The 27789-nt window shown below is 45.6% G+C and overlaps 1 protein-coding gene across 2 annotated transcripts; it reads right to left on the bottom strand.

The window, feature by feature from the left end:
* BSPRY (B-box and SPRY domain containing) lies at nt 49–27789 on the bottom strand. Of its 2 annotated transcripts, none has more exons than XM_018052629.1 (6): nt 27543–27789; nt 23083–23181; nt 14811–15041; nt 13435–13457; nt 2952–3076; nt 49–1437 (listed from the first exon to the last, which is right to left on the bottom strand). In XM_018052629.1, exons 1-6 carry the CDS (start codon nt 27741–27743, stop codon nt 911–913), a joined length of 1206 nt encoding a protein of 401 aa, XP_017908118.1. In that variant the 5' UTR covers nt 27744–27789; the 3' UTR covers nt 49–910. The 2 variants fall into 2 exon arrangements, with proteins under 2 accessions (XP_017908118.1, XP_017908117.1); XM_018052628.1 differs by having other exon boundaries at nt 13435–13460; nt 27543–27788.

The following is a 27789-nucleotide window of genomic DNA, read 5'->3' as shown; positions in this document are numbered from 1 at the left end:
TGGCACCTGGGGGATTTGCCCAATTACCAACAAAGAACACAGAAGAAATTTTTCAGTGTTTTAAAGTCTTTAATAATGTACATGTTCTCTAAGGCTGGCCCTCTTATTCCCTTGGCTCCTTCTGGTTTGAAGGCCTCACCCTGGTCTCACTGTATTAGAGAAGGCATTAGGTGATGGCATGTACAGCTGCAGTTGGGAAAGTTCATCCCTGTGACCACAGGTGGGCACTGGCTGGAGCTCTGCCTAGTTAGGCAGTGCTTCCGATGGGTGTGTTGCAGGCAGGCTACCTGGGGACAGGATCCCCTGAGTCTCCTGAGAACCTGGGGGAGGACAGAGCCCCAGAGGCCAGAGTCCTCTGGCCAACAGCAACCTGGCAGAAGTTCTAAATCCCTTCCAGGTTGTCCTTGTGTGCTAGAAAAATATTTTCTCTGTGCCATGTCATGAAAAGGATGGAGAAGCACCAAACAGAGGGAATGAAAGAGTTTCAGCCATAAGATTTTCTGCCAAAGGACAGGGTCTCCTGGGGGCAGGAGTGCTCCAGAAGAGCCTACAACATGCATCCGGTCACCTGTCCCTCCATACATCCACTGATCCATCCATCCATCAGTCCATGCGTCCACTCACTGATCACATTTATCGCATGCTCACTCTGCACCAGGCACGATACTGGATGCCAGTGATAAAGGGGCAAATGAGACACCCTCAGAGGACCAGATGGATGGTGGATTTGGGAAACCAAGCCTCAGGGAGTAACGGATTCCCCCAGATACCCAGCATTTAATGGTTGGACCCAGATTCCCCCCTAAAGCTGCTCATGGGGCACAGGCAGCATTTGTGAAGATGACACTGGGTAGAAACGTGGGCTGAAAGGGTGGTGGGGAGGGACACCTGGCCTCCCAGTAGCTGCAGGTCAGTGGATGATGGAAATGGTCTGGTCAGCCACAGCAAAGACCGGGAAGAGGGGCCCAGGGAAAGACGCATGGTGGATGTGGAGCACGGTGCCCGAGGCAGGCTCGTAGAACAGCAGCTCCTGTGCCTGCAAGTCCAGCAGCACCCCCAGCTGAGCTGGGCAACGCAGCAGCGCCAGGGGCTCGTGCTGCCCGTCGTGTGAGAAACGGAACTCCTGGCCGTAGCGGGAGAAGACCCAGGAGAAGGCATTGCAGCCCAGACGAGAGTCACTGCCAGAACCCTTGCGGGGCAGCTGGCCTAAGGCCACGCCCACCTTGTACGCACAACTGTTCTGGACGTTTACCATCCAGGCATGCAGCCCAGCCTGGAAAGACATGTCAGCCAGGGCATTGGGCCAGTGGTCAAAGCGCTCTGGACCATCTGCACAGGCCTTCAACTTCTTGGCACTGAAGGTCAGGGTCCTCCGATCATCTGACAGTTGCAAGAAGGGGCTGACTGTCCTCTCATCCATACGCACATCCTCCGTGCCTGCCAGAAAGAATTCTCTGAGTTGCCCAAGGCCCACCCTCAGCCCTGACCTGGTCCTGCCAGGTAGCAAAGGGCTTCCTCACCACTCACTGGTAGGTAAAGCCATTTACTCTCTCCGAGCCTCAGATTCCTCATCTATAAAAGTGGGGATCAGAACAGGACTTATCACAGGGTGGATATGAGGATCAAATGAGGTGATACCTGTAAACTACCAAGCATTAACAAGTGATAGAAATAAGGCCCAGAGAGGAGAAGCGAGTTGCCCAAGGTCACATACCAAGTTAGTGGCAGGGGCCAAATGAAGACCCAGCATATTGTTCCTACATTTAGCATTGGCACTGATTGGGCTTCCCTGGTGGCTCAGATGGTAAAGAATCTGCCTGCAATGTGGGAGACCTGGGTTGGGAAGATTCCCCTGGAGAAGGGCATCGCTACTCTAGTATTCTGGCCTGGAGAATTCCATGGACAGAAGAGCCTGGCAGGCTAAAGTCCATGGGGTCGCAAAGAGTCAGACACAACTGATCAACTTTCATTCACTGATCGCAGTACTCTCTAGTTGGGCATACGCAGTATCCAGATCAGACTTGTCCTAGTGACATGGTTCCTGAAAGCTTGAAAGCATCAGATATGCAGTTTCCAACAACTAAGTAAATGTGACTGCTGGCAAATCAGGCACCACTGGATTCCAGAATCTAGAGAAGAGAAGCTGTAGCTTGTACTAACATTTTAAGGAGAATGAGCAGGGAGGGAGGGTTAAAATTGAGAAGAATTCAATTCATTAACTTAGCCTTTCTGTGAATTGTGAAAATACTACAACAGGCAGTGTAGAAGCTTCCATTTAATTTGGGGGAGACCTACTTTGAGAACCCTCCCAGTGGGGGAATTCTAAGAGGCAGGAATCCATATCACGTCCACCTCTGTGGCCCAAGTATGCAGCACAAGGCCAGACCTACCACTGGCCTGAGTCAATGTCAGGTGAGTGAGATGAATCTAGGAAGCTCAATTCTTGCTCCAGGTGCTCTCTAGCTGGCCACATAATTGCATGTGCCAAGTGGCTTCAGTCGTGTTCCAATTCTTTGCGACCCTACGGACTGTAGCTCACCAGGCTTCTCTGTCCATGGAATTCTCCAGGCAAGAATACTGGAGTGGGTTGCCATGCCTTCCTCCAGGGGATCTTCCTGACCCAAGGACCAAACCTGCAACTCTTGCGGCTCCTTAAAGAGAAACTAGGTTTCCAAGAAATAGTACTGAGCTGTTGCAGTAGGGCAGAACATAAGGAGGACGTGACTTCTGGGAACAGGATTTTTCCCAGACCCAACCACAGAACAGGCTGGTCTGGAAACAGAGAGGACCTGGCCCAGCTGCCCCAACCCTGTCCAGAACTTAGGCTCCATTGACAAGCCTGCATCCAGCATCACTGGTTGCTTAAGCTATGATGCCAGACACGCCAGTCCCCAGTGTGACACAGCAGCAAAGCCCACCCAGACAGGAGCCTGGCTCCAGCAGTTCCTAACCTGAGAGGGATCCGAGAATGGCTGTTGCCCAGAGTTGGGTCAGTAATGGACTCCGAGTGCACTTCTCGTTAAAGTTTAACTTTTCCGACTCCTTGGGATCCAAAATGCCCTCTGCTTCCTCCGTCCTTGTGCAGGGGAAAAAAAAAAAAAGAGAGAGAGAGATTTAGGGAGGTTCTGGAAACGCATCTGGATCAATACAGGAGGGGGACGGAAGTAAAATCCTCTTCCCATGAGGGTGACAGCAAGAATGGCCAGGCCCCACATAGGAACCCCCAAAGAGAAGAGGCTGGAGCCAGAAGAGAAGGTGGGCATTCCCTCTATGCCTTGGAGCCTTAATTCCAGCAAGGCACATGGTTTATAGGGAAGGGAATACTTGGTGTCAATGTGTTCTGTGGGGAAAGCAAGTCACCGGTGTCTCTCATGAGTTAGCTGGGAGGAGGACCAGAGCTACAAGGAGGATCTAAGCCTCTTGTGCCATGGTCTTTCTGCTCCACCAGTGTGCATGGAGAAAAATCTCTCTTTCCTTCAAAATCTACTGCAGCAAAACCTATTGGTATGGTCAAAAGGTACAGCCATTCCTCTGCTCTTAAATCAAACACCTCTCAGGAGTCACGTAAGAAGAAACGATCAGTTATCACCCCAACCATAAAGTAATCATAGCACTTTGCTCCCAATAGACACCTTTTTTCAGCTCGCAGCAGGGACTGGGTTTTGCTGGAAGACATTTGGGAACACAAGATACCTAGGAGGGGAGTATTGTCATGTATTTAGCAGCCGGGCTCTAGGCTTGCTGTTTCTATGTAGAATCTCAGGATCTTTGCTCTAACTTGGGAGGCAGTTATTTCATTGGACAGGAAGGAACCGAGATTCAGAGAAAGCACTCAGCTAAAAAGAAGAACCTGGATTTAAAGTCTTGCTACCCTGCAGAAACAAAAGAAACCCAGACTGGGGTCCAGGCACCATTATCTTTCCCTTGACCTGAAGTGAAATCTGAAGGGCTGTGAGGCAGAGTGAGGATTCACCTTAGGGCCTCACAGACCTCTGATCTGGCTTCTGAGAAAGAACCGTCCCCCTGCCTCTAATCCTGAAGGTAGCTTTGAGCTCAGGCAGCAAAGAAGTGAGAACACACACTCTCCTCCCCAGATCTTGTGGCTCTGTACACAATCAGAGGAGGAGGCTAGAGGGCGAGCATGTCTCCTCATGGATGCCAGCTCTTTTTTTTTAAGACTGGCACTGACTGTCCTGGCTTGGGAGGAGCGAGGTGAACAGAGCCCTAGGAAAGCTGAAAGCAGCCTCTAGTTACAAAGACTCTTTGTGGTCGGGACAAGAAAGGCTCTGTTGATGTCTTCTCAAAGCACTGAGGCTGGCTCTGGAGAAGCCCCAGTGACCAGGTGAGGAGGAAGGAGGAGGTGGTGTCAGCAGTGCTGAATCATCATCAGAGCAAATCTGAGGCCAGTTATAGACACTAGAGTCTAGAGAATCGGCTGGTCCAGCTGCCTCATGCCATGGAAGAGAAAACTCGTGACCCCAAAGGAGCGGGAATGAAACGAGGCTGGCACGCACCAGGGCCCTGGCCAGGACCCGAACACCCGGTCTGTGCAGCATGGCCTTCTATCATGGTAGACCAGGGCTGAGCTCAGCCACAGACATGGAAACAACCTTAGGGGCCGACAAACAGGTTTTGAAAACGGTATAATTGTCCCTCCATGTCCTGAAGGACTGGTCCCAGGACGCCCAGGGGTACTAAAATCCATGGGGCATTCAAATCCTTTGCAGTCAGCTCTCTGTATCTGCGGTTCCCCATCTGCAGATTCAAAAACACTCAATCCCTTGGTTGGTTGAATCTATAAGTGGGGAGCCCATGGAAATGGAGGGCCAACTCTACTTTGAGAGTACGCACCCTCAGTCTAAAAGCACAAAGCACTACAGATAAATCCTGAACTCTCCTAGTAGGTTTGTCTACCATACTATGGGTTTCGCAACTCAAACAACTGTTCATGTATTGTAGGACTGAACAAATGAATAGATATATTGCTCTTGCTGGGAGCCACGGTTCTCACTGTGAAAGAAGAACTACATAAATACAGAATAAGGAAAGGCATAGGAAAAACCCTGTGGTGTTTGACCGGAATTAGAAGTTGTGATACAAATTCAGGAATAAAAAAGTTATGTGCACACACACTCCCCAACCCTGCCTGCTGTCTACTGAGAAGGCTTGGAAGCAAAGCATCAGTCGCAGGGAACACAACTAAAGCCTAAATCTTGTTAAATACTCTTCACCACTAAAAGGAACCAAGACTCCCTGGAGAAATAGCTGATTCCAGAGCTTGGGCAGGAGAAGAAGAAGCTGTGCCTAGGATATCTTCTTGTGCTGAAAAGCAAGAAAGTGCTCTAAGAATGATGAAGCATTGTCAGAAGGATCTGGCTTGAAGGGACTCCTACTGGCCAAATCTGGGACAGTTTGAAGATCAAAATTAATAGTAATAGATTACAATGCACTGAATAAAACAAGAATCTATGAGTCTATGTTGATACTAAATAAGTGAATGAATAAACAAAGTCCTAGACACAGCAATCAAACAAGAGGAAAAAATAACAGTAGAGGACTCCAAACTAGAAAGGAGAAGTAAAACTGTCACAGTTTGCAGATGACATGATACTGTACATTGAAAACCCTAAAGATGCCACCAGAAAACTACTAGAGCTCATCAATGAATTCAGTAAAGTTGCAGGATACAAAATTGACATACAGAAATCTGTTACATTTCTATACACTTAACAATGAACTAGCAGAAAGAGAAATTAAGGACACAGTCCCATTTGCCATCACATAAAAAGAATAAAATTCTTAAGAGTAAACCTACATAAGGAGGTAAAAGGCCTATAGGCAGAATGCAGAAAAATATAAGACACTGATGAGAGAAATTGAAGATGATACAAACAGATGGATACACCATGATACAAAAAGATACACCATGTTCTTGCATTAGAGGAATTAATATTGTTAAAATTACCATACTACCCAAAGCAATCTACAAATTCAGTATAATCCCTATCAAAATACCAAAGGTATTTTTCACAGAACTAGACAAATAATTTTAAAATTTATATGGAAACACAAAAGACCTCAAATAGCCAAACAATCATGAGAAAGAACAAGGCTGGAGGACTCATGCTCCCTGACTTCAGACTATACTACAAAGCTACAGTAATCAAGATCACATGGATCAATGGAACAGAATAGAAAGCCTAGAAATAAACCCACACATTTATGGTCAGCTAATCTACGATGAGAAATTTGTTTTCTGTGCACTGAGTCAGGAACCTGTCACTGGCTCTCCACCCAGGCGGGTGTTATATCTGGGGCTCAGGGAGGTTTTAAGACGGGTAGGACCAGGCTGCTCTGTTCTATCTTTTACCCTGAGCTGTAGAGGTTCACCAAAATCAGATTCTTGAATACTCCAAGTATGTCTGAGCAGTGGAAGGAAGTACTGACCAGAGGATCTGGAGGTTTGGGTTCTAGTCCTGGCAGTGCTGCTGACTGGCTGTGACCTTAAGCAAATATCTATCCCTCTCTGGCTCAGTCTTCCCCCTTGACTAAGGGGTTGATCAGATGGTTTGCTAAGACTCCACTGTTTTTCACATTCCCGACAATAGTAATAGTCGAAATAATTGTTTCCTTATCTTGACCTACAAGGCCCTGAGCTTCCTGGAGGCTCCGATGGTAAAGAATCTGCCTGCAATGCAGGAGACCTGGGTATGATCCCTGGGTTGGGAAGATCCCCTGGAGGAGGTCATGGCAACCCACTCCACTGTTCTTGCCTGGAGAATCCCCATGGACAGAGGAGCCTGGCAGGCTACAGTCCATGGGGTTGCAGAGAGTCGGACACGACTGAGCGACTATGCATAGCAACAATGATCTGCAATGAAGAAAGCAAGAAGATACGATGGAGAAAATAGTCTCTTCAATAGTGGTGCTGGGAAAACTGGACAGCTACATGTAAAAGAGTGAAATTAGAACATTCTCTAACACCATATACAAAAATAAGTTCAAAATGGATTAAAGACTTAAATGGAAGACTAGAAACCAAAAAACACCCAGAGGAAAACATAAGAACACTCTTTGACATAAATTATAGCATTTTTTTGTCTGTTTGGTTTTTGGCCACATTGCGCAGCATGTGGGATATTAGTTCCCCAACAAGGGATCAAACCTGCGAACCCTGTGCTGGAAGTATGGAGTCTTAACCACTGGACTCTCAGAGAAGTTCCACGTAGCAATATTTTTTTGGACCTGTCTCCTAAAGCAAAGGAAGTAAAAACAAAAAAACAAATGGAGCTTAATTAAACTTAAAAGCTTTTGCACAGCAAAGGAAACTATCAACAAAATGAAAGGACAACCTAAATGGGAGAAAATATTTGCAGATTATATGACCAGTAAGAGGTTAATAGCCAAATATATAAACAACTCATACAACTCAACATTGAAAGAACAAAAACTCAATTAAAAAATGGGCAGAAAGGGAATTCCCTAGAAGTGCAGTGGTTATTCCACACTTCTACTGCAGAGGACTGGGATTCAATCCCTGGTGGGGAAACTAAGATCCCGCAAGCCACATGGTGCAGCCAAACCCTGCCCTCCCAGAAAATAAAACCAAAAATGGGCAGAAGACCTGAATACATATTTTTCCAAAGAGGGCATACAGATTGCCAACAGGCACCTGAAAAAATGCTCAGCATCACTAATCATCAGGGAAATGCTAGCTAGAACCACAATGAGCTATCACCTCCCAGCTGTCAGAATGACTATCATCAAAAAGAACACAAATAACAAACGGTGAGGATGTGGGGAAAACAGAATCCTCATATACTGTAGTGGGAATGTAAATTGGTACAGCCACTGTGGAAAACAATATGGAGGTTTCTCAAAAAAAAAAAAAACCAAAAAACTAAAAACAGAACTACCACATGACCCAGCAACTGTATTACTGGGTCTATACATACACACACACACACAAAACCACTAATTCAAAAAGACACGCACACCCTGATGTTCACAGCGGCATTATTTATAACTGCCAAGATATGCAAGCTTCTCCAGGCCAGAACAGTGGAGTGGGTAGCTGTTCTCTTCTCCAAGGGATGTTCCCAACCCAAGGATCGAACCCAGGTCTCCCACATGGTGGGCAGATTGTTTTCCAGCTGAGCCACCAGGAAAGCCCAAGAATACTGGAGTGTGTAGCCTATCCCTTCTCCAAGGGTTCTTCCTGACCTAGGAATAGAACCAGGCTCTCCTGCATTACATGCAGATTCTTTACCAGCTGAGCTACAAGGGAAGCCCCATATACATACATACACACACACAAAAAAAACACTAATTCAAAAAGACACATGCACTCCAATGTTCACAGCAGCATTATATATAACTGCCAAGATATATAAGATATCTAAATGTCCATTGACAGATGAATGGATAAAGACGATGTAGTATATATATATATATATATATATATATACATACATATATATACAACGCAATATTACTCAGCATAAAAAAAAATGAGGTTTTGCCATCTGCAACAATATCAGTGGATGTGGAGGGAATTCTGCCAAGTGAAATAAGTCAGCTAGAGAAAGAAAAATGCTATATACCACTTATATGTGGAATCTAAAAAAATACAACAAACTAATGGCTATAACAACAAAAAAAAGAACATAGAGAAATAGAGAATACAGATATAGAGAACTAGTGGTTATGAATAGAGAGAAGGAAAGAGGGAAGACAGGGGTAGGGGATTAGGAAGTACAAACTATTATGTATAAAATAAGCAACAAGCCTACATTGTACAACATAGGAAATATAGCCAATATTTTATAATAACTACAAATGGAGTATCTTTAAAAACTGTGAGCCAGTATTTTATACACTTATATATTATACATCAACTATACTTCAATTCAAACAAACTAATACAATGCTGTATGTCAATTATACTTCAATTAAAAAAGGTAACATCTCTGATAATGGGACAAAATGATATCAGTGCCCCCTGGTATGACAGACAGACTGAGGACATCACGTATGAGATACTCTTGCCTGAAATGTACAACCTGAGGCTAATCGTGAAGTAACATGAGATAAACTCAATTGAGGGATATTCTATAAAAATGTCCTAGACTCTTAAAAAGTGTTTAGAGGGGGAAAAGAGTGAAGGAAAAATTACAGATTAAAAGATCAGATGGATTGGGTATGGGGGGGAATGGGATTCCAAAGACTATTAAGAACATTTTTAGTACAACTGGCAATATTTGAATACAGACTCTATATTAGATATGTCCATATGTTATATGGACATGGGATTTCCTGAATTTAATAATTATGCTGTGGTATGTAAGAGAATGTCTGTTTTTTGGAGATTCATGTTGAAGTAGGCGATAAGATAAAAAGTCATGCTATCTGCAACTTACTCTCAAATAGGTCAGAAAAAATAAGTTTTTCTGTACATATACACTAAACAGACAGGAAGAAAGAGACATAAGAAACAGAGAGCAAATGTGGCTAACATATCAATTACTATTTCTAAGTTTATTATACTACTTTAGCAACTTTTCTATTCATATGAAATATTTCAAAACCAAAAATAAAGAATTTTTAAAGAAATCAGATCAGCTTGATATTGAGGACAGACTGTATTAGAGGAAGATGATGAAGATAAAAGAGAAAAGACTAGGAGAGGGACTTCCCTGGTGGTCCAGTGGTTAAAATTTCAAGCTCCCAGTGCAGAGGGCCCAGGTTCGATCCCTGGTCAGGGAACTAGATCCCACACGCCTCGACCAAGAGTTTTGCATGCTGCAACTAAGACCCAGCGCAGCCAAGTAAATAAATTAAAGAAAAAAAAAGAGAGAGAGACTAGGAGAAGTGTGGAAAAGATCATAAGGAGACAGTAACCTAAATTTAGGAACATCCATACTGCGGAATACTTCACAGACTTCCCAAAAAGTGACGTAAATCTAAGTGTACCAGGATAGATAGACTGATAAGTTATAAAGCAAATAGGAGGTGATCCCATCCGTGTTTTCAAAACAAAATTTTAAAGAGGGGAAAAATCCCCCACACTCTTTCGTGGTTAAACATGGGAAAGCCTACAAGACACACATGTAACTGTTAAAGCTGATCACCACTCAGAAACAGAATTGGGAAGAAGTGATAAAGACATTTTTCATTTTAAATCATTTTCTACTGGTGAAAACTATTTTCTTTCTCCCACGTACATATATTGCTATTGATATCTATATTGCTATCTTTATAAAAATAAAGAAGAATGGACTGTGCTCCCCAAGCACACATTGTGTCTGTGAGCTCTGAAATCTCACACACGCAGGGTAAGAATTTAATTTCTTTGCCTGGAAAATTATCACCTCTTGGCCACTTCCTAGTGTGATTAGATTCAGTATCACAGTTATCCAAGTCTATGCCCCAACCAGTAATGCTGAAGAAACTGAAGTTGAACGGTTTTATGAAGACCTACAAGATCTTTTAGAACTAACACCCAAAAAAGATGTCTTTTTCATTATAGGGGACTGGAATGCAAAAGTAGGAAGTCAAGAAACACCTGGAGAAACAGGCAAATTTGGCCTTGGAATGCGGAATGAAGCAGGGCAAAGACTAATAGAGTTTTGCCAAGAAAATGCACCGGCCATAGCAAACACCCTCCTCCAACAACACAAGAGAAGACTCTACACATGGACATCACCAGATAGTCAACACCAAAATCAGACTGATTACATTCTTTGCAGCCAAAGATGGAGAAGCTCTATACAGTCAAGACCGGGAGCTGACTGTGGCTCAGATCATGAACTCCTTACTGCCAAATTCAGACTCAAATTGAAGAAAGTAGGGAAAACCACTAGACCATTCAGGTATGACCTAAATCAAATCCCTTATGATTCTACAGTGGAAGTGAGAAATAGATTTAAGGGACTAGATCTGATAGATAGAGTGCCTGATGAACTATGGAATGAGGTTCATGACATTGTACAGAAGACAGGGATCAAGACCATCCCCATGGAAAAGAAACGCAAAAAAGCAAAATGGCTGTCTGGGGAGGCCTTACAAATAGCTGTGAAAAGAAAAGAGGCGAAAAGCAAAGGAGAAAAGGAAAGATATAAGCATCTGAATGCAGAGTTCCAAAGAATAGCAAGAAGAGATAAGAAAGCCTTCTTCAGCGATCAATGCAAAGAAATAGAGGAAAATAACAGAATGGGAAAGACTAGAAATCTCTTCAAGAAAATTAGAGATACCAAAGGAACATTTCATGCAAAGATGGGCTCGATAAAGGACAGAAATGGTATGGACCTAACAGAAGCAGAAGATATTAAGAAGACGTGGCAAGGATACATGGAAGAACTGTACAAAAAAGATCTTCACGACCCAGATAATCATGATGATGTGATCACAAATCTAGAGCCAGACATCTTGGAATGTGAAGTCAAGTGGGCCTTAGAAAGCATCACTACCAACAAAGCTAGTGGAGGTGATGCAATTCCAGTTGAGCTGTTTCAAATCCTGAAAGATGATGCTGTGAAAGTGCTGCACTCAACATGCCAGAAAATTTGGAAAACTCAGCAGTGGCCACAGGACTGGAAAGGGTCAGTTTTCATTCCAATCCCAAAGAAAGGCAATGCAAAAGAATGCTCAAACTACCACACAATTGCACTCATCTCACATGCTAGTAAAGTAATACTCAAAATTCTCCAAGCCAGACTTCAGCAGTACGTGAACCGTGAACTCCCTGATGTTCAAGCTGGATTTAGAAAAGGCAGAGGAACCAGAGATCAAATTGCCAACATCCACTGGATCATGGAAAAAGCAAGAGTTCCAGAAAAACATCTATTTCTGCTTTATTGACTATGCCAAAGCCTTTGACTGTGTGGATCACAATCAACTGTGGACAATTCTGAAAGAGATGGGAATACCAGACCACCTAACCTGCCTCTTGAGAAATCTGTATGCAGGTCAGGAAGCAACAGTTAGAACTGGACATGGAACAACAGACTGGTTCCAAATAGGAAAAGGAGTACATCAAGGCTGTATATTGTCACCCTGCTTATTTAACTTATATGCAGAGTACATCATGAGAAACGCTGGACTGGAAGAAACACAAGCTGGAATCAAGATTGCCAGGAGAAATATCAATAACGTCAGATATGCAGATGACACCACCCTTATGGCAGAAAGTGAAGAGGAGCTAAAAAGCCTCTTGATGAAAGTGAAAGAGGAGAATGAAAAAGTTGGCTTAAAGCTCAACATTCAGAAAACGAAGATCATGACATCTGGTCCCATCATTTCATGGGAAATAGATGGGGAAACAGTAGAAACAGTGTCAGACTTTATTTTTGGGGGCTCCAAAATCACTGCAGATGGTGACTGAAGCCATGAAATTAAGACGCTTACTCCTTGGAAGAAAAGTTATGACCAACCTAGATAGTATATTCAAAAGCAGAGACATTACTTTGCCGACTAAGGTCCATCTAGTCAAAGCTATGGTTTTTTCTGTCGTCATGTATGGATGTGAGAGTTGGACTGTGAAGAAGGCTGAGCACCAAAGAACTGATGCTTTGGAACTGTGGTGTTGAAGAAGACTCTTGAGGGTGCCTTGGACTGCAAGGAGATCCAACCAGTCCATTCTGAAGGAGATCAACCCTGGGATTTCTTTGGAAGGAATGATGCTAAAGCTGAAACTCCAGTACTTTGGCCACCTCATGCGAAGAGTTGACTCATTGGAAAAGACTCTGATGCTGCGAGAGATTGGGGGCAGGAGGAGAAGGGGACGACCCAGAATGAGATGGCTGGATGGCATCACGGACTCGATGGACGTGAGTCTGAGTGAACTCCGGGAGTTGGTGATGGACAGGGAGGCCTGGCGTGCTGCGATTCATGGGGTCGCAAAGAGTCGGACACGACTGAGCGACTGAACTGAACTGGCCACTTCCTCCGGCTCTTGGGTCTCAGAACCTTTGAAGACTTTTCAGAACTCAGGTAGGGCCTGGTGAAATTCTTTTATTACTGCATAATTAAAATAGAATTTTCCTAGTAATGCAGACTTAGATTTCAGATTCTTTCATTAGAGAAAGGGGGAATGAAGTAGAGAAGATAGTACTGGTCAGGTGTCAGCTGTGGGTCCAAGCCCCATTTCTAGGGCTCAGGCAAGTCCCTTCCCCTCTTTGAGCCTCAGCATTCTCATCTGTAGATGGAGATGGTGAAACCCTCCCAGCTGGGTGACTGTACATTTTTTAACAGGATAATGTTTAAGAAAGCCCATGACAAGCCTCAAGCCTGGCTTCAGGGAAGCCACTCAGCTGCCCACCCCGAGCTTCCTCCCAGGAGCAGTGGGGCCTGACAGCAATGGACTTGGTAGACTTTGGAGAGGTCAAAGGCCATGGCTTCCATGAATGCCCAAGCAAATACCAGGGCCATACTCACCTCTCAAAAATCTCCTGCTCCTTCTGCTGTGAGAAAAGAAAACAAAGTCAGGCTTGGCACCAGAAACCCAGCAGGTCGTCAAGACTTGACTACAATTAACTTGCATGGAGGGCTCCACGTGGACAGAAATTCTAGAATAAAAACATCCACTCCTTCTTTAAGACCCTGCACAAGTTTTATGGGTCCTTCTTCACAGGCCTCTCCCATCATGCACTCAAAATGAATCCCTCTGTGCCCTGAGCCCTGTGGCACCCCAGGTTTCCCTCAGACTACACTTCTGGACAATCACCTATTTACCCAACATTTCACTGCCCACTGGCTCAATGGACGGGACTCACTGAGTTTTCTGTTGTGACTTTCCCAGCGTTTGGGACAGAATGTGCTCAGCACATGAAAGCTGTGTGACAAAATGAATGCGCGATCTGGGACAGTCACAGAAACCATGACACCACAAGAGGGGCAACTTGAACAACGACAATGTTGTTCCACATTCTCATTTCTCTGCTTGGCACATATACTGCGATGTCACACTGTCACCTTAAAACTGCGGGTACCAGCATATCTATATAAAATACATTGAAAGAATATGAACCAACATATTGGATGGTGATTTCCAGGTGGTGGGAGTGAGGATGAGCCCTGTATTTGCAGTGGACCTCTTGTCAGTGCAGTGTTCTCTCTGCAAGCTTCTGGACTCCCTCTCTCCACTTCCTTTTACAAAGCTATGACTCTTGTCTTTGAGGCATCAGCTTTTAAGTCGCTTCAGTCAGGAAGGCTTCCCTGACTACTACCCCCCTCAAGCCAGGACTGCAGGGGCCCCAGCTCCCAGTAATGCCCTGTACCATAGCACATATCCCTCCATGTCTTAATCATCAGTTTATATATTTGTCTCTTCTACAAGGCTGTGAGTTGCTGACAGCTGTATCCTGTACCTGCACCCTTAGGGCTTTCCCTGTGGCTCAGATGGTTAAGAGTCCGCCTGCAATGCAGAAAACCCGGGTTTGGAAGATCCCCTGAAGAAGGAAATGGCAACCCACTCCTGTATTCTTGCCTGGAGAATTCCATGGACAAAGGAGCCTGGTGGGCTACAGTCCATAGGGTTGCATAGAATCAGACACAGCTGAGCAACTAACAACATGCATAGATAAAACAATGCTTAGCATACATTAGGCACTCAGTAAATATTTGCTCACTACTGAAAGAACAGTTACCAGTTGCAAAAACAAACAAAAAATCCCCATGTAGTTATATTGCCCTGTCTCATCCTGGTTCCAAATTATCATTTTCCACCCACCTCCTACCAATAAAACATTCTCATTTTCAGACTTTGGCAGAATCTGGTCAACTTGTGGTGTCCTCACCCCCACCTGACTTACAATCAACTGGAGGTCATCCAGATGAGTGAGCATGTCCACCAGGCTGCCGCGGATGGCGTCCAGCTTCTGCAGCGCCTCGGCCCAGTGTACTCGCTGCGTCAGGATACTCTGGTGGGCCCGCTCCTCTTCGCCATGTACCTGTTCCAGCAACCTCTGCTCCTCGCTCTCGCACAAACTCCTCACCAGACCCAGCCGCTGGATGACCAGTTCCCGAGCTGCGCTGGCCATGCTCTGACCCGGAATTAAACAAGGAGTTGGGTCCTGGCATAGCCCCAAGCAAGATTAGGAGGGTTGGGGCTCAGCCAGAAGAAGTGCTGAGATTGATTAGCCACATCTGATATGGGTTACAGTAAGGGTAGTAATAGTGCTTAAAACACCCGAGCCCTAAGATTTCCCAAATGTGGTTCAGGGAAAAGAATGCTGAGATCCAGACATCCAGGTCAGATCTCATGGAGCTAAGATGACAGAATGAAAGTGCTGGGCAGGACTGAAAACATCCAGCTGGAATTACTTGCTTGTTTCACAGTTAGGAACCCCAAATTCAAGAGACCAGGTCAAAGAATCATAGAAATGCAGACCAGAAAGGCCTAAAAAGTTTATCATCAACAGAATGCACACAAACAGTAGTCCGGTTCTTATTTGGACCATGCTAGTGGTTTAGTCGCTAAGTCATGTCCAACTCTTGCAAACCCATGGATTCCTAGACTCCTTAGTCCGTGGGATTCTCCAGGCAAGAATACTGGAGTGAGTTGCTCTTTCCTTCTCCAGGGGATCTTTCTGACCCGGGAATCAAACCCAGGTCTCCTGCACTGCAGGCAGATTTTTTATCAATTGAGCTATGAGGGAAGCATCTATTTGGACCATGGCTGAGGACAAAAAGCTCATTACTTCCCAAATCTGTCCATTGCAATTGCTTCTATGGTAGCATTCTTAATCTGCCACACAAGAGGGCTGAAATAAATTCTAAGTCAATGAATTTAGCATGTGTCCCCTAGCAACTAGCAAGGAGCAGGTGCTCAAATAGTTACTGAATGATTGACAGGAAAAGTTCTTTCTACCTTAAGTCAAAAATCTATTGGTGGTGCTCACATACCGAGTCAGTGGCAAAGCAGGGGCTAGAACCCAGTTCTCCTGACTCTCAGTCCAACACTATTCCCCTCCATCAATGCCATCTGGTAACCCATCCTCCCCAATGGCACTGTTGTCTGAAGCTCCTACACTCTTGCCAGACACCTGAGGGTGAAGCTATTTCCCTCATGCCAGAAAGTCGGGGCTAGTCAGTGGCTCTCCTTGTTTCCTGCCCCTAAAGACCTGCCTTGCACAGTGCAGGGGACAGTTAGGCCTGTCTTTCAGCAGAGACTGAGACCCACAGTGTGCCCCAGGGAGAAGAGAGACGGCCTGAGTGAGTGGCTGCATGAACCCTGGGGTTCAGTTTCCAAGTCCAGTGTTCTTTGGAGGCAACATAACACAGTGGTTAGGAAATTAGGCTGTAGAGACAGCGCCTAGGTTTAAATATTAGCTGCTCTATTTACTAACTATGGGACGTTGTTCCTTATCTTCCCTGGGCCTCAGTTTTCTAATCTATCAAATGAAGATACTAATAGTACCAACCTCATAAGGCTACTGTGAGGGTCAAGTGAGTCAATATATATAAGAAGAACAAAGCCTGGCACATACATATTTGGTATCATTAGCTCTTGCTCCTCTCTCTAGCCCACCTCAATGCCTTTCCCACGGGTGGGTCTCTGTAGTCCCATTTGTACTGTATGAACAGGATCAAGAACAGACCCAAGATGCATTAGATACCCCCTGACAAGAAGGCTGCAGTCAATTTCAACACGCTTCTTGAGTCACTCCCAGGGAAAAAAAAATTTTTGCTTTCCAAAGATATCCCTGAAGAGACTAAAATCCCTGCTAGATCAAAACACGGGCTTCCCTGGTGGCTCAGATGGTAAAGAACCTGCAGTGCGGGAAACCTAGATTTGATCTCTGATTTGGGAAGATCCCCTGGAGGAGGGCATGGCAACCCACTCCAGTATTCAATCTTGCCTGGAGAATCCCACAGACAGAGGAGCCTGGTGGGCTACAGTCCACGGGGTCGCAAAGAGTCAGACATGACCGGGTGATTAACACACACACACCAAAACACAGAAATGCTGGAAAAATAGACCAAAGCATCCTTTTAAAGTGAAGCTACTTCCGGCAGCTTAGAAAAGGAAATCCCTTGGAGTCCAAAAGTAGAAAGGAAACTGAAGACCAGTGTAATCAAGAGCTGAGGATTCAACTAGCTGTTCTGAATGGGGCTTGTGATTTACTTTAGAATTGTATACTCATGTAAACCATCATACAAAACAAAAGTGCAATAAAGACCTCTCTGATTTAAAAAAAAAAAGGGAAAACTTTCTACAAATGAGGGAATTATTAAAAGATGTGCTTTAAAATGAATCCTGCACACAGCAACTAGAGAAAGCCTGTGTGCAGCAACGAAGTCCCAGCATAGTAAAAAAAAAAAAAATTTTTTTTTTAATTAATTTAAAAGTTCTTAAGGGGACCAAAAAGAGACCATAAATAGAATATACAACTTTCAAGCTAGCACAGGGAAAAAGAAGGGAGGAGGGGTTGATTAACTCAAAAGAAGGAAGGAAAGGAAGGGAAAAAAAGCATAGAAAACGTGGACTACAGCAGGGGAAGGATAAATTGGGAGGCTGGCATTGACACAGACACACTACTATACACACAACAGATAACTATAAGAACCTACTATACAGCACAGAGAACTCTACTCAGTACTCTATAATGACCTATATGGGAATGGAATCTAAAAAAGAGTGGATTTATGTATATGTATAACTGATTCACTTAGCTGTATAGCAGAAACTAACACAACATTGTAAATCAACTATACTCCAGTAAAAATTAATTTTAAAAAATAGTAAAAAGTGGACTACATAGAAAACAGGCTTCCCGGGTGGCTAATGGTAAAGACTCCACCTGCCAATGCAGGAGACGCGAAAGACGTGGGTTCGATCCCTGGATCAGGAAGTTCCCCCAAGTAGGAAACGGAAACCAACTCCAGTATTCGTGCCTGGAGAATTCCATGGACAGAGGAACCTGGCAGGCTAACGTCCATCGGGTCACAAAGAGTCAGACATGACTAAGCATACACAGAAAACATAAAATGACAGCCATAAATCTAAGTATCTCTGTAATCTCAATAGGAATGAATTGATTAAACTCGCTAGTTAAAAGCCAGGGGATTATCAGGTTGGACTTTTTATAAATATTTTTGTAACCTTTCTGTAAATTTTTATTTATTTATTTACTTATGACTGTGCTGGATCTTTGTGGCTGTGCGGGCTTTTCCCTAACTGCTGCAGGCGGGGCTACTCTTCACTGTGGAGTGCAGGGGGCTTCTTTCATTGCAGAGCATGGGCTCTAGGGGCGCAGGCTTCAGTAACTGTGGCGCATGGGCTCAACAGTTGCAGTTCCCAGGCTCTAGACCACAGGCTCAATAGGTGTAGCGCAGGTGATTAATTGCACCATGGCATGTGGGATCTCCCCAGATCAGGGATCAAAACTGTGTCTCCTGCACTGACAGGCAGAATTCTTTACCACTTAGCCACCAGGGAAGCCCTGGACTTTTTTAAAAAGGAAACAAAATCCAGTTTCTAAAACACACCTGAAACAACATAAGAAGTTGAAAGTAAAAGAAAAGAAACTGATATATCCAGAAAACACTTGTTGGTCTAGTAACGAGTAAAAGACAAAATAGTCTTGAAGGCAAAAAGGATTCCTGTTCATAAAATGTCACTGCTGCTGCTGCTAAGTCACTTCAGTTGTGTCCGACTCTGTATGACCCCATAGACAGCAGCCAACCAGGCTCCCCTGTCCCTGGGATTCTCCAAGCAAGAACACTGGAGTGGGTTGCCATTTCCTTCTCCAATGCATGAAAGTGAAAAGTAAAAGTGAAGTTGCTCAGTCGTGTCCAACGCTTAGCAACCCCCTGGACTGCAGCCTACCAGGCTCCTCCGCCCATGGGATTTTCCAAGCAAGAGTACTGTCACTGAAAAGTGACAAAAAGGATGTTTTACCAGGAATATATAACAAATTTAAATATATACACTTAATAAATAGTACCAAGAATATAAAAAGAATTGACAAAATTATAAGGAAAAATAGGCAAACTGACAGCATAGTATGAAAATGTAAATCCCCTTTGCCAGTAATTGAAAAATCTGGCAATCAAAAAAATAGTAAATATAGAGAAAATCTGAACTTATTAATAAGCTTAATTACGGACTTCCTTGGAGGTCTGGTGGTTAAGGCTCTCAGATGCCAATGCAGGGGGCCACAAATTTGATCCCTAGTCTGGGAACTAAGATACTGATACTAATGTAAAAGGTAAAAACATATATTTGAAAATTTTAAAGTATAAATAATTAATAATAAAATAATTAAAAATCTAATAACTCATAGCACAAGAAAAAAGTTGTAGTAGAGATTTTAAAATACACTAACTGAATGACACTGAAAATACTATATCAAAATTGTGGGATATCCCTCTATCAATACCTAGAAGGAAATACACAGCTTAAATGCTCACTTTGAAAATGAAAAAAGACTAAAATCAATAGGCTGTGTTCAACTCGGGAAGTTAACAAACTACAGAGTAAATCCCCCCAAAAAAAAATCAGAAGGAAAAAAATCATAAAGAGGAAATAATAATGGAAAACAGATGCAACAGAAGGGAAAAGCGAAGCAATCAGAAGTTCTCGAAAGAGAACTTCAACAGGCTCTGCCCACACCTACCCATCTACCTGCACCTGTGCTCATGCCCTCTGTCTTCCCATTTCTGTGGATAAACTGCCTGTGCATCTTACCTATGGCCAATACTTCTACTTGTTTACTAGCTCCCACCCCCTCTGCTAAACCAGATTGTCCCCTTTTCCTGCATCATTAATGTTCCCCTTTCTACTGGGCAATTCCCATCAGCATACACACACAGAGTCATCTCCCGCATCTTAAAAACCAAGCAACAAACATCTGCTTGTTTGTTGATGGCATATCCATCTCTTGATGGATATCCCCCTCCACTCTCTCTTGATGGCATATCCCCCTCCACTATCATCCCATTTCTCAGCTTCCTTCTACAGCAAAATTCCTCAAGAGTCATCTGTGCCAGCTATCTCAAATTGCTCTTCTTCTACTCTCTCTGAAATTCACTCTGCTCACACTTTTACCTCAGTACTCTACCAAACTCCTCTTGTCAGGATCTCCGATGAGGAGCATGTTACTGAAGAGTCCATTCTCATGTCTCCCCTGACTTAATCTCTCTGCAAAACCTGAACCCATCTCCTTGAAACCTATTGTGGGACACAGCACTCTTATTAACCATTTTATTCCTGTGTACCGATTGCTTCCTTCTTGGTCTACTTTGCTTGTTCCTATCTATTCAACGGTTATGTGTCAGAGTGCCCTGGGGCTCAGTCCTTGGACCCCTGCTCTTTTCTATCTGTATTTTACTCACTTAGTGATCTCATCATTTCCCATGACTTTCACTTTATACTCTCACTTATTAAAAAAAAAAAAAAAGACAGTGTACTAAGTCGTGTCCGACTCTTGTGACCCCATGGACTGCAGCCCACCAGGCTCTTCCGTCCATGGGATTCTCCAGGCAAGAATACTGGAGTGGGTTGCCATTTCCTTCTCCAGGGGATCTTCCCGACCCAGAATCGAACCCAGGTCTCCAGCATTGCAGGCAGATTCTTTACTGACTGAGCTACACAGGAAACCCCACCCTCACTTACACACTGATACATTTATGTCTCCAGCCTAGCCCTCTCCTAACTTGGGTACCCAGCTATCTACTCAACATCTTAACTTGAATGCCTAATAGTCATCTCCAAGTGAACACGTACAAAACTGAACTCTAGTCTCCTCCCGCACCAGCCATCACTCTACACGCAATCCTTCCCCACCTCGGTAAATGGCTGTCCCATCCCTCCAGTTGCTCACATCAAAAAAAATAAGAGTTAACCTGATCCCTCCTCCCTTTCTCTCACAAACTACATCCAACCCATCTGCAAATCCTGCTCTTTCTTCCCTCAGAAAGTATGTATTAATATATGCTGCTTCTCACCCTTCCTACCACACTCACTCAGGTCCAAACCCCTCTCAGCTCTCACCTGGATTACTGCAACACTTCCTCACCAGTCTCCCTGTTTTTACCTTTGCTGCCTATGGTCACTTCTCAACACAGCAGCTGCTCCTTTTAAATCTTAAGTCATATCATCTTACTTCTGATAACTTCCTGCCTTCCCCAAATAAAATCAAAGTCTCTGTGTGTGACCCGTGAGGATTCTACCTAGCTCCATGCACTGCTCTCCGACTTCATCGCCTTTGTCTTCTTACTTGTTTACTCTGCTCCAACATGTCAGGTACGCTCCCATCTCAGGGTTTTTGCACTTGCCTTTTTTCTTTTTGGAACACTCTTCCCCAGGATATACAGTCCATTCCCTCACCTCTTAGAAATTTTATACAAATATCAATCTTCTTAATGAGGCAATTCCTGATCACAGCATATGTAATTATAATCCCATTCTCAACATGACCCACCCCCTTCCTGCATTCTATTTCTCCATAGAGGTTATCACCTTTTGACATAGCATGTATTTTATTTGTTATTAGCCCTCTCCACTGGTGGCTTAGCAGGCAAAGAACCTGCCTTCCAGTGCAGGAGTTCAGTCCCTGGGTCAGGAAGATCCTCTGGAGTAGGTAGTGGCAACCCATTCCAGTATTCTTGCCTAGAAAATTCCATGGACAAAGGAGCCTAGCAGGCTACAGTCCACAGGGTCACAAAGAGTCAGACACGACTAAACATGCACACACGCGCACGCGCACACACACACACGCACGCACACACGCGCGCGCGCACACACACACACACACACACACACACACCCTCCCCTGACTAGAATGTAGGCTTCACGAAAACAAGAATTTTCCTACGTTTTGTTCACTGTGGAACCTCTAGCACATACACCAGTTGTGCTTGGTGTGTGGCAGGTGCTTACAGAGGTTTGTTAAATAATCAAATAAATGACAAAAATGTTGTAAGTATTCCCCTCAAAATCAGCACCTGCTACGAAAGCTTCTATTCGACATCGCGCTGAGGTCCCAGCCAGTGCAGTTAAGACAGGAAAAGGAGAAGGATGAAGAAAAAGAGAGCGAAATCATCAGGCAAAGAGAAGCAGAGATGGACACAGAAGAGCTGCCTGGACTTCTAGCAGCTTGTCTGTTCCTGCTTCTCATCCCCTTTAGGTTCTGAAAGACTCATGTATCTAAAATCCAAGAAATGCTGTTTCACTTATGCTATCAGTAGTTCAACTGGACTCGATTCCTTGCGATCAAAATCATTTATTTTTTGGCTAAAATAGTACCACGTCTGCTCCATGTACTTTTGAGGAAGGAAGGCAGGGGTGTGCAGGAAGAAACTCATAGCCCCTGCCCTTGAAGGGCACACTTGAGACTTAAGAGGCAGCAGCAGCAATGCGTCAACTGAATAAAGGATTGGCAGCGAGGCGCTGTGGGCTTCCCAGGTGGCACCAGAGGTGAAGGACTTGCCTGCCAATGCAGGACATGCAAGAGAGACACAGGTTCGATCCATGGGTCAGAAAGATCCCTTGGAGGGGGTCATGGCAATCCACTCCAGTATTCTTTCCTGGAGAGTCTTAAGGATAAAGGAACCATGGTGGGCTACAGTCCATAGAGTTGGACACGACTTGGCACGTACGCACTAGTGAGGTGCTGCAGAGGGATCACCTTCGGGGAGTCAGACAATCCAGCTCATAGAACTGACTCTGTGAGTCAATTAACCTCTGGGGGACCCATTTCTCCGTCTGTGAACAGGGATGTTACTATCACCTCCTGCCTAAGACTGTCACAAAGAATGTGCAATGTAAAAGCCATTGGTTATTTTATAATACCGGGGCTGAGCACAAAATAATTTAACTCAAAAATCAGACTCATCTGATTTTTTACCTGAAGAAAGTTATTTTTAAATCAGTTTTTGCATCAAATGCATTCTAGGAACAATCCACTCTGCCCAGATGTAAAACCAAGAAAGAGGAAACCATCCTTCCTGAGCATCCAGCTTTGTCAGTAGCACAATGGGTCTGTGAGGTTGGGAAGGAATGCTAGACTGGTCTAAGCCCCTAAGGCTGAGAGCTTATCCTGGGCAGGTGGCGCGGGGGGAAGGGGAAAAATTACCTACCACTGCTCTCTGGTTCTTCCCTGGCAGGACGTCAGCCACATATTTGGTGATGGTAGCACTCTGTAACTGCAGCCTCTCACACTGGTCCACAATCTTGTTCTGCAACACAGATGACATCCATGGTATCTGGATCCACAGTTGGTCCATTCACTCCATTCCAGTGATTTTTTTCCCCTTTTACCCCACCTCAGCCACCTACTCCCATGGTCGTATCTCAGAACTCATCATTATTGAAAACTATGCCACTTCCAAAATCTTCAGGGATCCCACATCCTACCCACCACTTTCCATCCTGGATCACACACTCTAGAATCTCCATTCCAACAATCCTTCAGCTTAGATGGAGTCACCAGTACATTAGTCTTAGCACTTTTCACTGTCCATCATCCCTTTTTGTGGCCTTGCTTCCCTCTTGATCCTCAAATCCCATGGCCCATCATAATCACTTTCTTATACTCACTCTTCATTTATATCCAGCCCCCTAACTGTCCACACCTGCAACTGAGCACAAAAACATGGCTTCCTAAGCTGCTCTTCCCCAAGGAATCCCCATTCATTAACAGTACTTCCAAGCATCAATCTCGCTGCTGCTGCTGCTAAGTCACTTCAGTCATGTCTGACTCTGTGCGACCCAACAGACGGCAGCCCACCAGGCTCCCCCATCCCTGGGATTCTCCAGGCAAGAGCACTGGAGTCGGTTGCCATTTCCTTCTCCAATGCATGAAAGTGAAAAGTGAAAGTGAAGTCGCTCAGTCCTATCTGACTCTTAGCGACCCCATGGACTGCAGCCTACCAGGCTCCTCTGTCCATGGGATTTTCCAGGCAAGAGTACTGGAGTGGGGTGCCATTGCCTTCTCCATCAATCTCGCTACCCAGACCAAAACTCCAGGAGTTACTATCCAACCCCACATCTAATCCATCAGTGAGTCCTACCAGCCTCTTCTCCAAAGTCTCTCTCTCTCTTCTGGCCATTTATGGTCACCTTTACTTCTTTTTTTTGGGGGGGGTACACAATTTTTTTTTACTTTATTTTACTTTGCAATACTGTATTGGTTTTGCCATACATCAACATGAATCTGCCACAGGTATACATGTGTTCCCCATCCTGAACCCCTCTCCCACCTCCCTCCCCATATCATCTCTCCGGGTCATCCCAGTGCACCAGCCCCAAGCATCCTGTATCCTGCATCGAACCTAGACTGGCGCTTCGTTTCTTATATATTATACATGTTTCAATGCCATTCTCCCAAATCATCCCACCCTCTCCCTCTCCCACAGAGTCCAAAAGACTGTTCTATATATCTGTGTCTCTTTTGCTATCTCACATACAGGGTTATCATTACCATCTTTCTAAATTCCATATATATGTGTTAGTACACTGTATTGGTGTTTTTCTTTCTGGCTTACATCACTCTGTATAATCAGCTCCAGTTTCACCCACCTCATTAGAACTGATTCAAGTGTATTCTTTTTAATGGCTGAGTAATACTCCATTGTGTATATGTACCACAGCTTTCTTATCCATTCATCTGCTGATGGACATCTAGGTTGCTCACCTTTACTTCTGCTGTTCCACCCAGATCACCATGATCTCCCACAGCAACTGCTGATAGAGTCTCCTAACAGGGCCTTTATTCTTGACCACCTCCCCAGCTTCCTCGTTAGCCATTGCCACCTTTGGTAAGGAAATCAGATCAAGTCACATCCCAGCTCAGAGCCCTCTCGTGGCTTTCCAGTGCACCCACAGTGAGACTGTAACCAACAAGGCCCCACCTGATGGGTCTCTGCCTTTCTGTCCAATGTCCTCCTACTACTCCAGCCTTCTTACTGGTCCATAAATACACTAAACCCGTCCCAACCTCAGTGCCTTTGCACCTCCTGCTCCTTCTATCTCCCATTTATGTCTTGTTCTTCGACTCCAAGAAGGCTTAAGCCTTCCCTGACCATCCCACACTTCATGTCATTACTTTTTTTTCTCCCTTGCACTTATTACTCCCTGACTGTATATCGTGAGTCTGTTTACTACTTTGGTAGCTGTCATCCCCTACAAGAACATGAGCATCATGACTTTAACTTGTTCTCTATGTCCTACTACCTAGAAGAGAGTTTCTATACATAGAAGACCCTGAATAAATATTCAGTATTTGTTGAATGAATGAACACCCACTTCCTTGGCCACAAGAGTTTCAGCAGTTCACAGCTCCCGAAGCTGTGAGCATTGGCCCTGAGACAGGGGAGAGTTTTTAGAAATGAAGACACCGAGGCCCACAGAGAAGTGACTTGCCCGTGGAGACGGCCAGGTCCCAGCTTTGCCACTCCACTTCTCCAGGTAACAGCTGGAGCACTTCCAAGCAGCAGCTCCGCCACCATTTCCCCTAAGAGCTTTGCCCCAGTTCCATCTGCCAAGGGCGACTCAGCTGTCTCTTCCAGGCAGTTCTTATAAATCCTTCCCTCCACAATCAGGACTCAGTCTTACACGTCACTGGCCCAAACAACCAAGTTAAAGAAATGACTTGACTGGAAGAAAGCTGTGGCCACCACACACCACAAGACTGAGGGAAGTGAGACTAGCTTCTGAAAAGCTACAGGGCAGGTATCCAGAAGGTAACAGAGAGGTTGCTGAGCTGGCCTTGTTTTTGCCCAGTTTAGTAACAATCTTGCCCTGGGGCAAAATTTCTTTGATTGGCCAGTGGGACAGAGAAGTCTGCAAAGAACCCACAGTTTACTCAAAATTGGAGGCAGGGGGCTCCCCCTGTGGCTCAGTGGTGAAGAGTCTGCCTGCCTGAGCAAGAGAGTCCGGTTTGATCCCTGGTCTGAGAGGATCCTGCATGCCTCGGAGCAGCTAAGCCTGTGTGCCACAGCTATTGAGCCTGTGCCCTGGGGCCCAGAAGCCACAACTACTGAGCCCATGTGCCCTGAAGCCCGTGCTTTGCAACAGAGGCGGCTGCTGCCGAGAGAGGCCCACACACTGCAACTACAGAATAGCCCCCACTTGCCACCAACAGAGAAAAACCTGGGCAGCAACAAAGACCCAGCACAGCTAAAAATAATTTTTTTTAAAAAATTGGAAGGAGAGAAGGCAAGACACATCCCCTCCAGGCAAATAAGATGAATATGCGAAGGGCCTTAGGAGGGCTCAGGGAAAGCCCCCTGCACCAGGCAGAGTCCATTCCAAAGCAAATAGCAGGCTTGCTCCCCCTCCAGGTTTCAACCCCTTCTACCACTCAGATTCAGCCCTGATGGCAACTTTTTTAAAAAGGTCTTAAGTTCTCACTCCCATTAGCATTACTTCCTCCCTCCAACCACTGACGCAAAGAGGTGGTTTTTCTCTGGCCTCGGCAATGACTCCTCTGGTCCAGCCCCTGAACATTTGGAACCCTGAGAAAGTTATTGCCCTGTTCTGGGCTTCAGCTAGCTCCCTCATCTATTAAAGGTAGGTAGGACCACACCTTCAAAGGTCTGGATGGGATGAGATGATGGCTATTTAAGTGCTTTGGAACTTGCAAAGTTCCAAAGTTTCTATCCATCGCGCCAGTTCATTATACCACATTATCCAAATTTATTTTCATCATCACCAACTTGGTGGTCCTACTTGTTACCCACCAGGAGTTTTTCAGGTGCTGTTGGATAACTGAATCCCTCTCTCCAGTACCCTGTCAGATGTGTTTATAACAGTCCAGTCTGAGCCCTCAGGCGTCACAGCTCCGCAGACCTCCAGGGAGAGGTTGGGAGAATCAAGCAAGTTAATCAAATTGCAAAGAAATCCCCAGGGACCAAAGGTGGGGTGGAAGGAGATAGGAAGCCCCATGGTGACTTGACTCTCCAACCTCAGCAGCACAGGGCAGGTTGGTGGCAGGAAGCCAAGCTGGAGGCGGAGGTGGGGAGAAAGAAGGCCTAAGTGAAGGGTTCCAGTAGGAACCTCCTGACATCCTCCCCGCCCCCTCCGTTTACCTAAGTGAAACCGGCTTCAAGTACAGTCCAGGCCAATCCTGAAAGGGAAGAGAAGTCACCTCACCAGGAAGGCTGAAGGGAGGATGAGGGGAGGAGCTTTGAGTCGAGGGGCTAGGAAACAAGGAGAGACCGAGTTTTATCAAGTTTCCAAAGGGGCGGTAGCCGGGGAACGCCTTGTCCCGGGCACCTAGAGCAGCGGAGCCCTTCAATGCCCAAAGCCAGCCCCACCGAGCAACACGTTTAATAAATGCCTCCAAACTACAAATGAGGACACTGAGGCTGAGAGATTGCGAGACTCACAGAGAGGACCTGATGGAGGTGGGACTCGAACTCAGGTCAGCTGGACTCCAGAAGCCACACCCTCAACCGCCTCGCTCCACAGCCGGTGCCTCTCGCGGAGCCACGACTCCCCGACCCGCTGCCGGGCCCCTGCCGGGTCTCAGCGCCTCCCCCACACGGCGCCCCCTTCTTCCGGAGCCTGCCGCCTGCCGGCGCCCACGCCCGCTCACCCGCAGCTCTTCCGCGCGCTTCTCGGCCCGGCGGATGCGGTGCCCCCGGCAGCGGCCGCCCAGCCCCGTGCAGGCGGCGCACACGAGCCGTCGCTCGGAACAGCAGAACCCGTTGAGAGCCTGGCCGTGTTCGGGGCAGAGCGGCCCCGGCCCGGCCCCCGGCTCCGGCCCCGGCCCCGGCCCAGCGCCCTCCGCGGACATGGCCGAGCGCCGGGTGCCGAGCGCTCCACCTGTCGCAGGTGGCGGC

Source organism: Capra hircus, chromosome 8 (genome assembly GCF_001704415.2).
Source record: "Capra hircus breed San Clemente chromosome 8, ASM170441v1, whole genome shotgun sequence".
NCBI classification, from domain to species: domain Eukaryota; kingdom Metazoa; phylum Chordata; class Mammalia; order Artiodactyla; family Bovidae; genus Capra; species Capra hircus.
The sequence above is the reverse complement of the archived record's forward strand: the minus strand, read 5'-3'. Positions and strand labels throughout refer to the sequence as shown.

Bases quoted from the DNA above. Each gene is read 5' to 3' on its own strand.
- BSPRY (XM_018052628.1), bottom strand. From the start codon at position 27,743: ATGTCCGCGGAGGGCGCTGGGCCGGGGCCGGGGCCGGAGCCGGGGGCC. The intron at 23,182-27,542 runs GTGAGCGGGCGT...TCTGTGTTGCAG, and splicing joins AGCGCGCGGAAGAGCTGCGG to AACAAGATTGTGGACCAGTG. The intron at 3,077-13,434 runs GTGAGTATGGCC...CCCCTGCACAAG, and splicing joins GAGCAGGAGATTTTTGAGAG to GACGGAGGAAGCAGAGGGCA.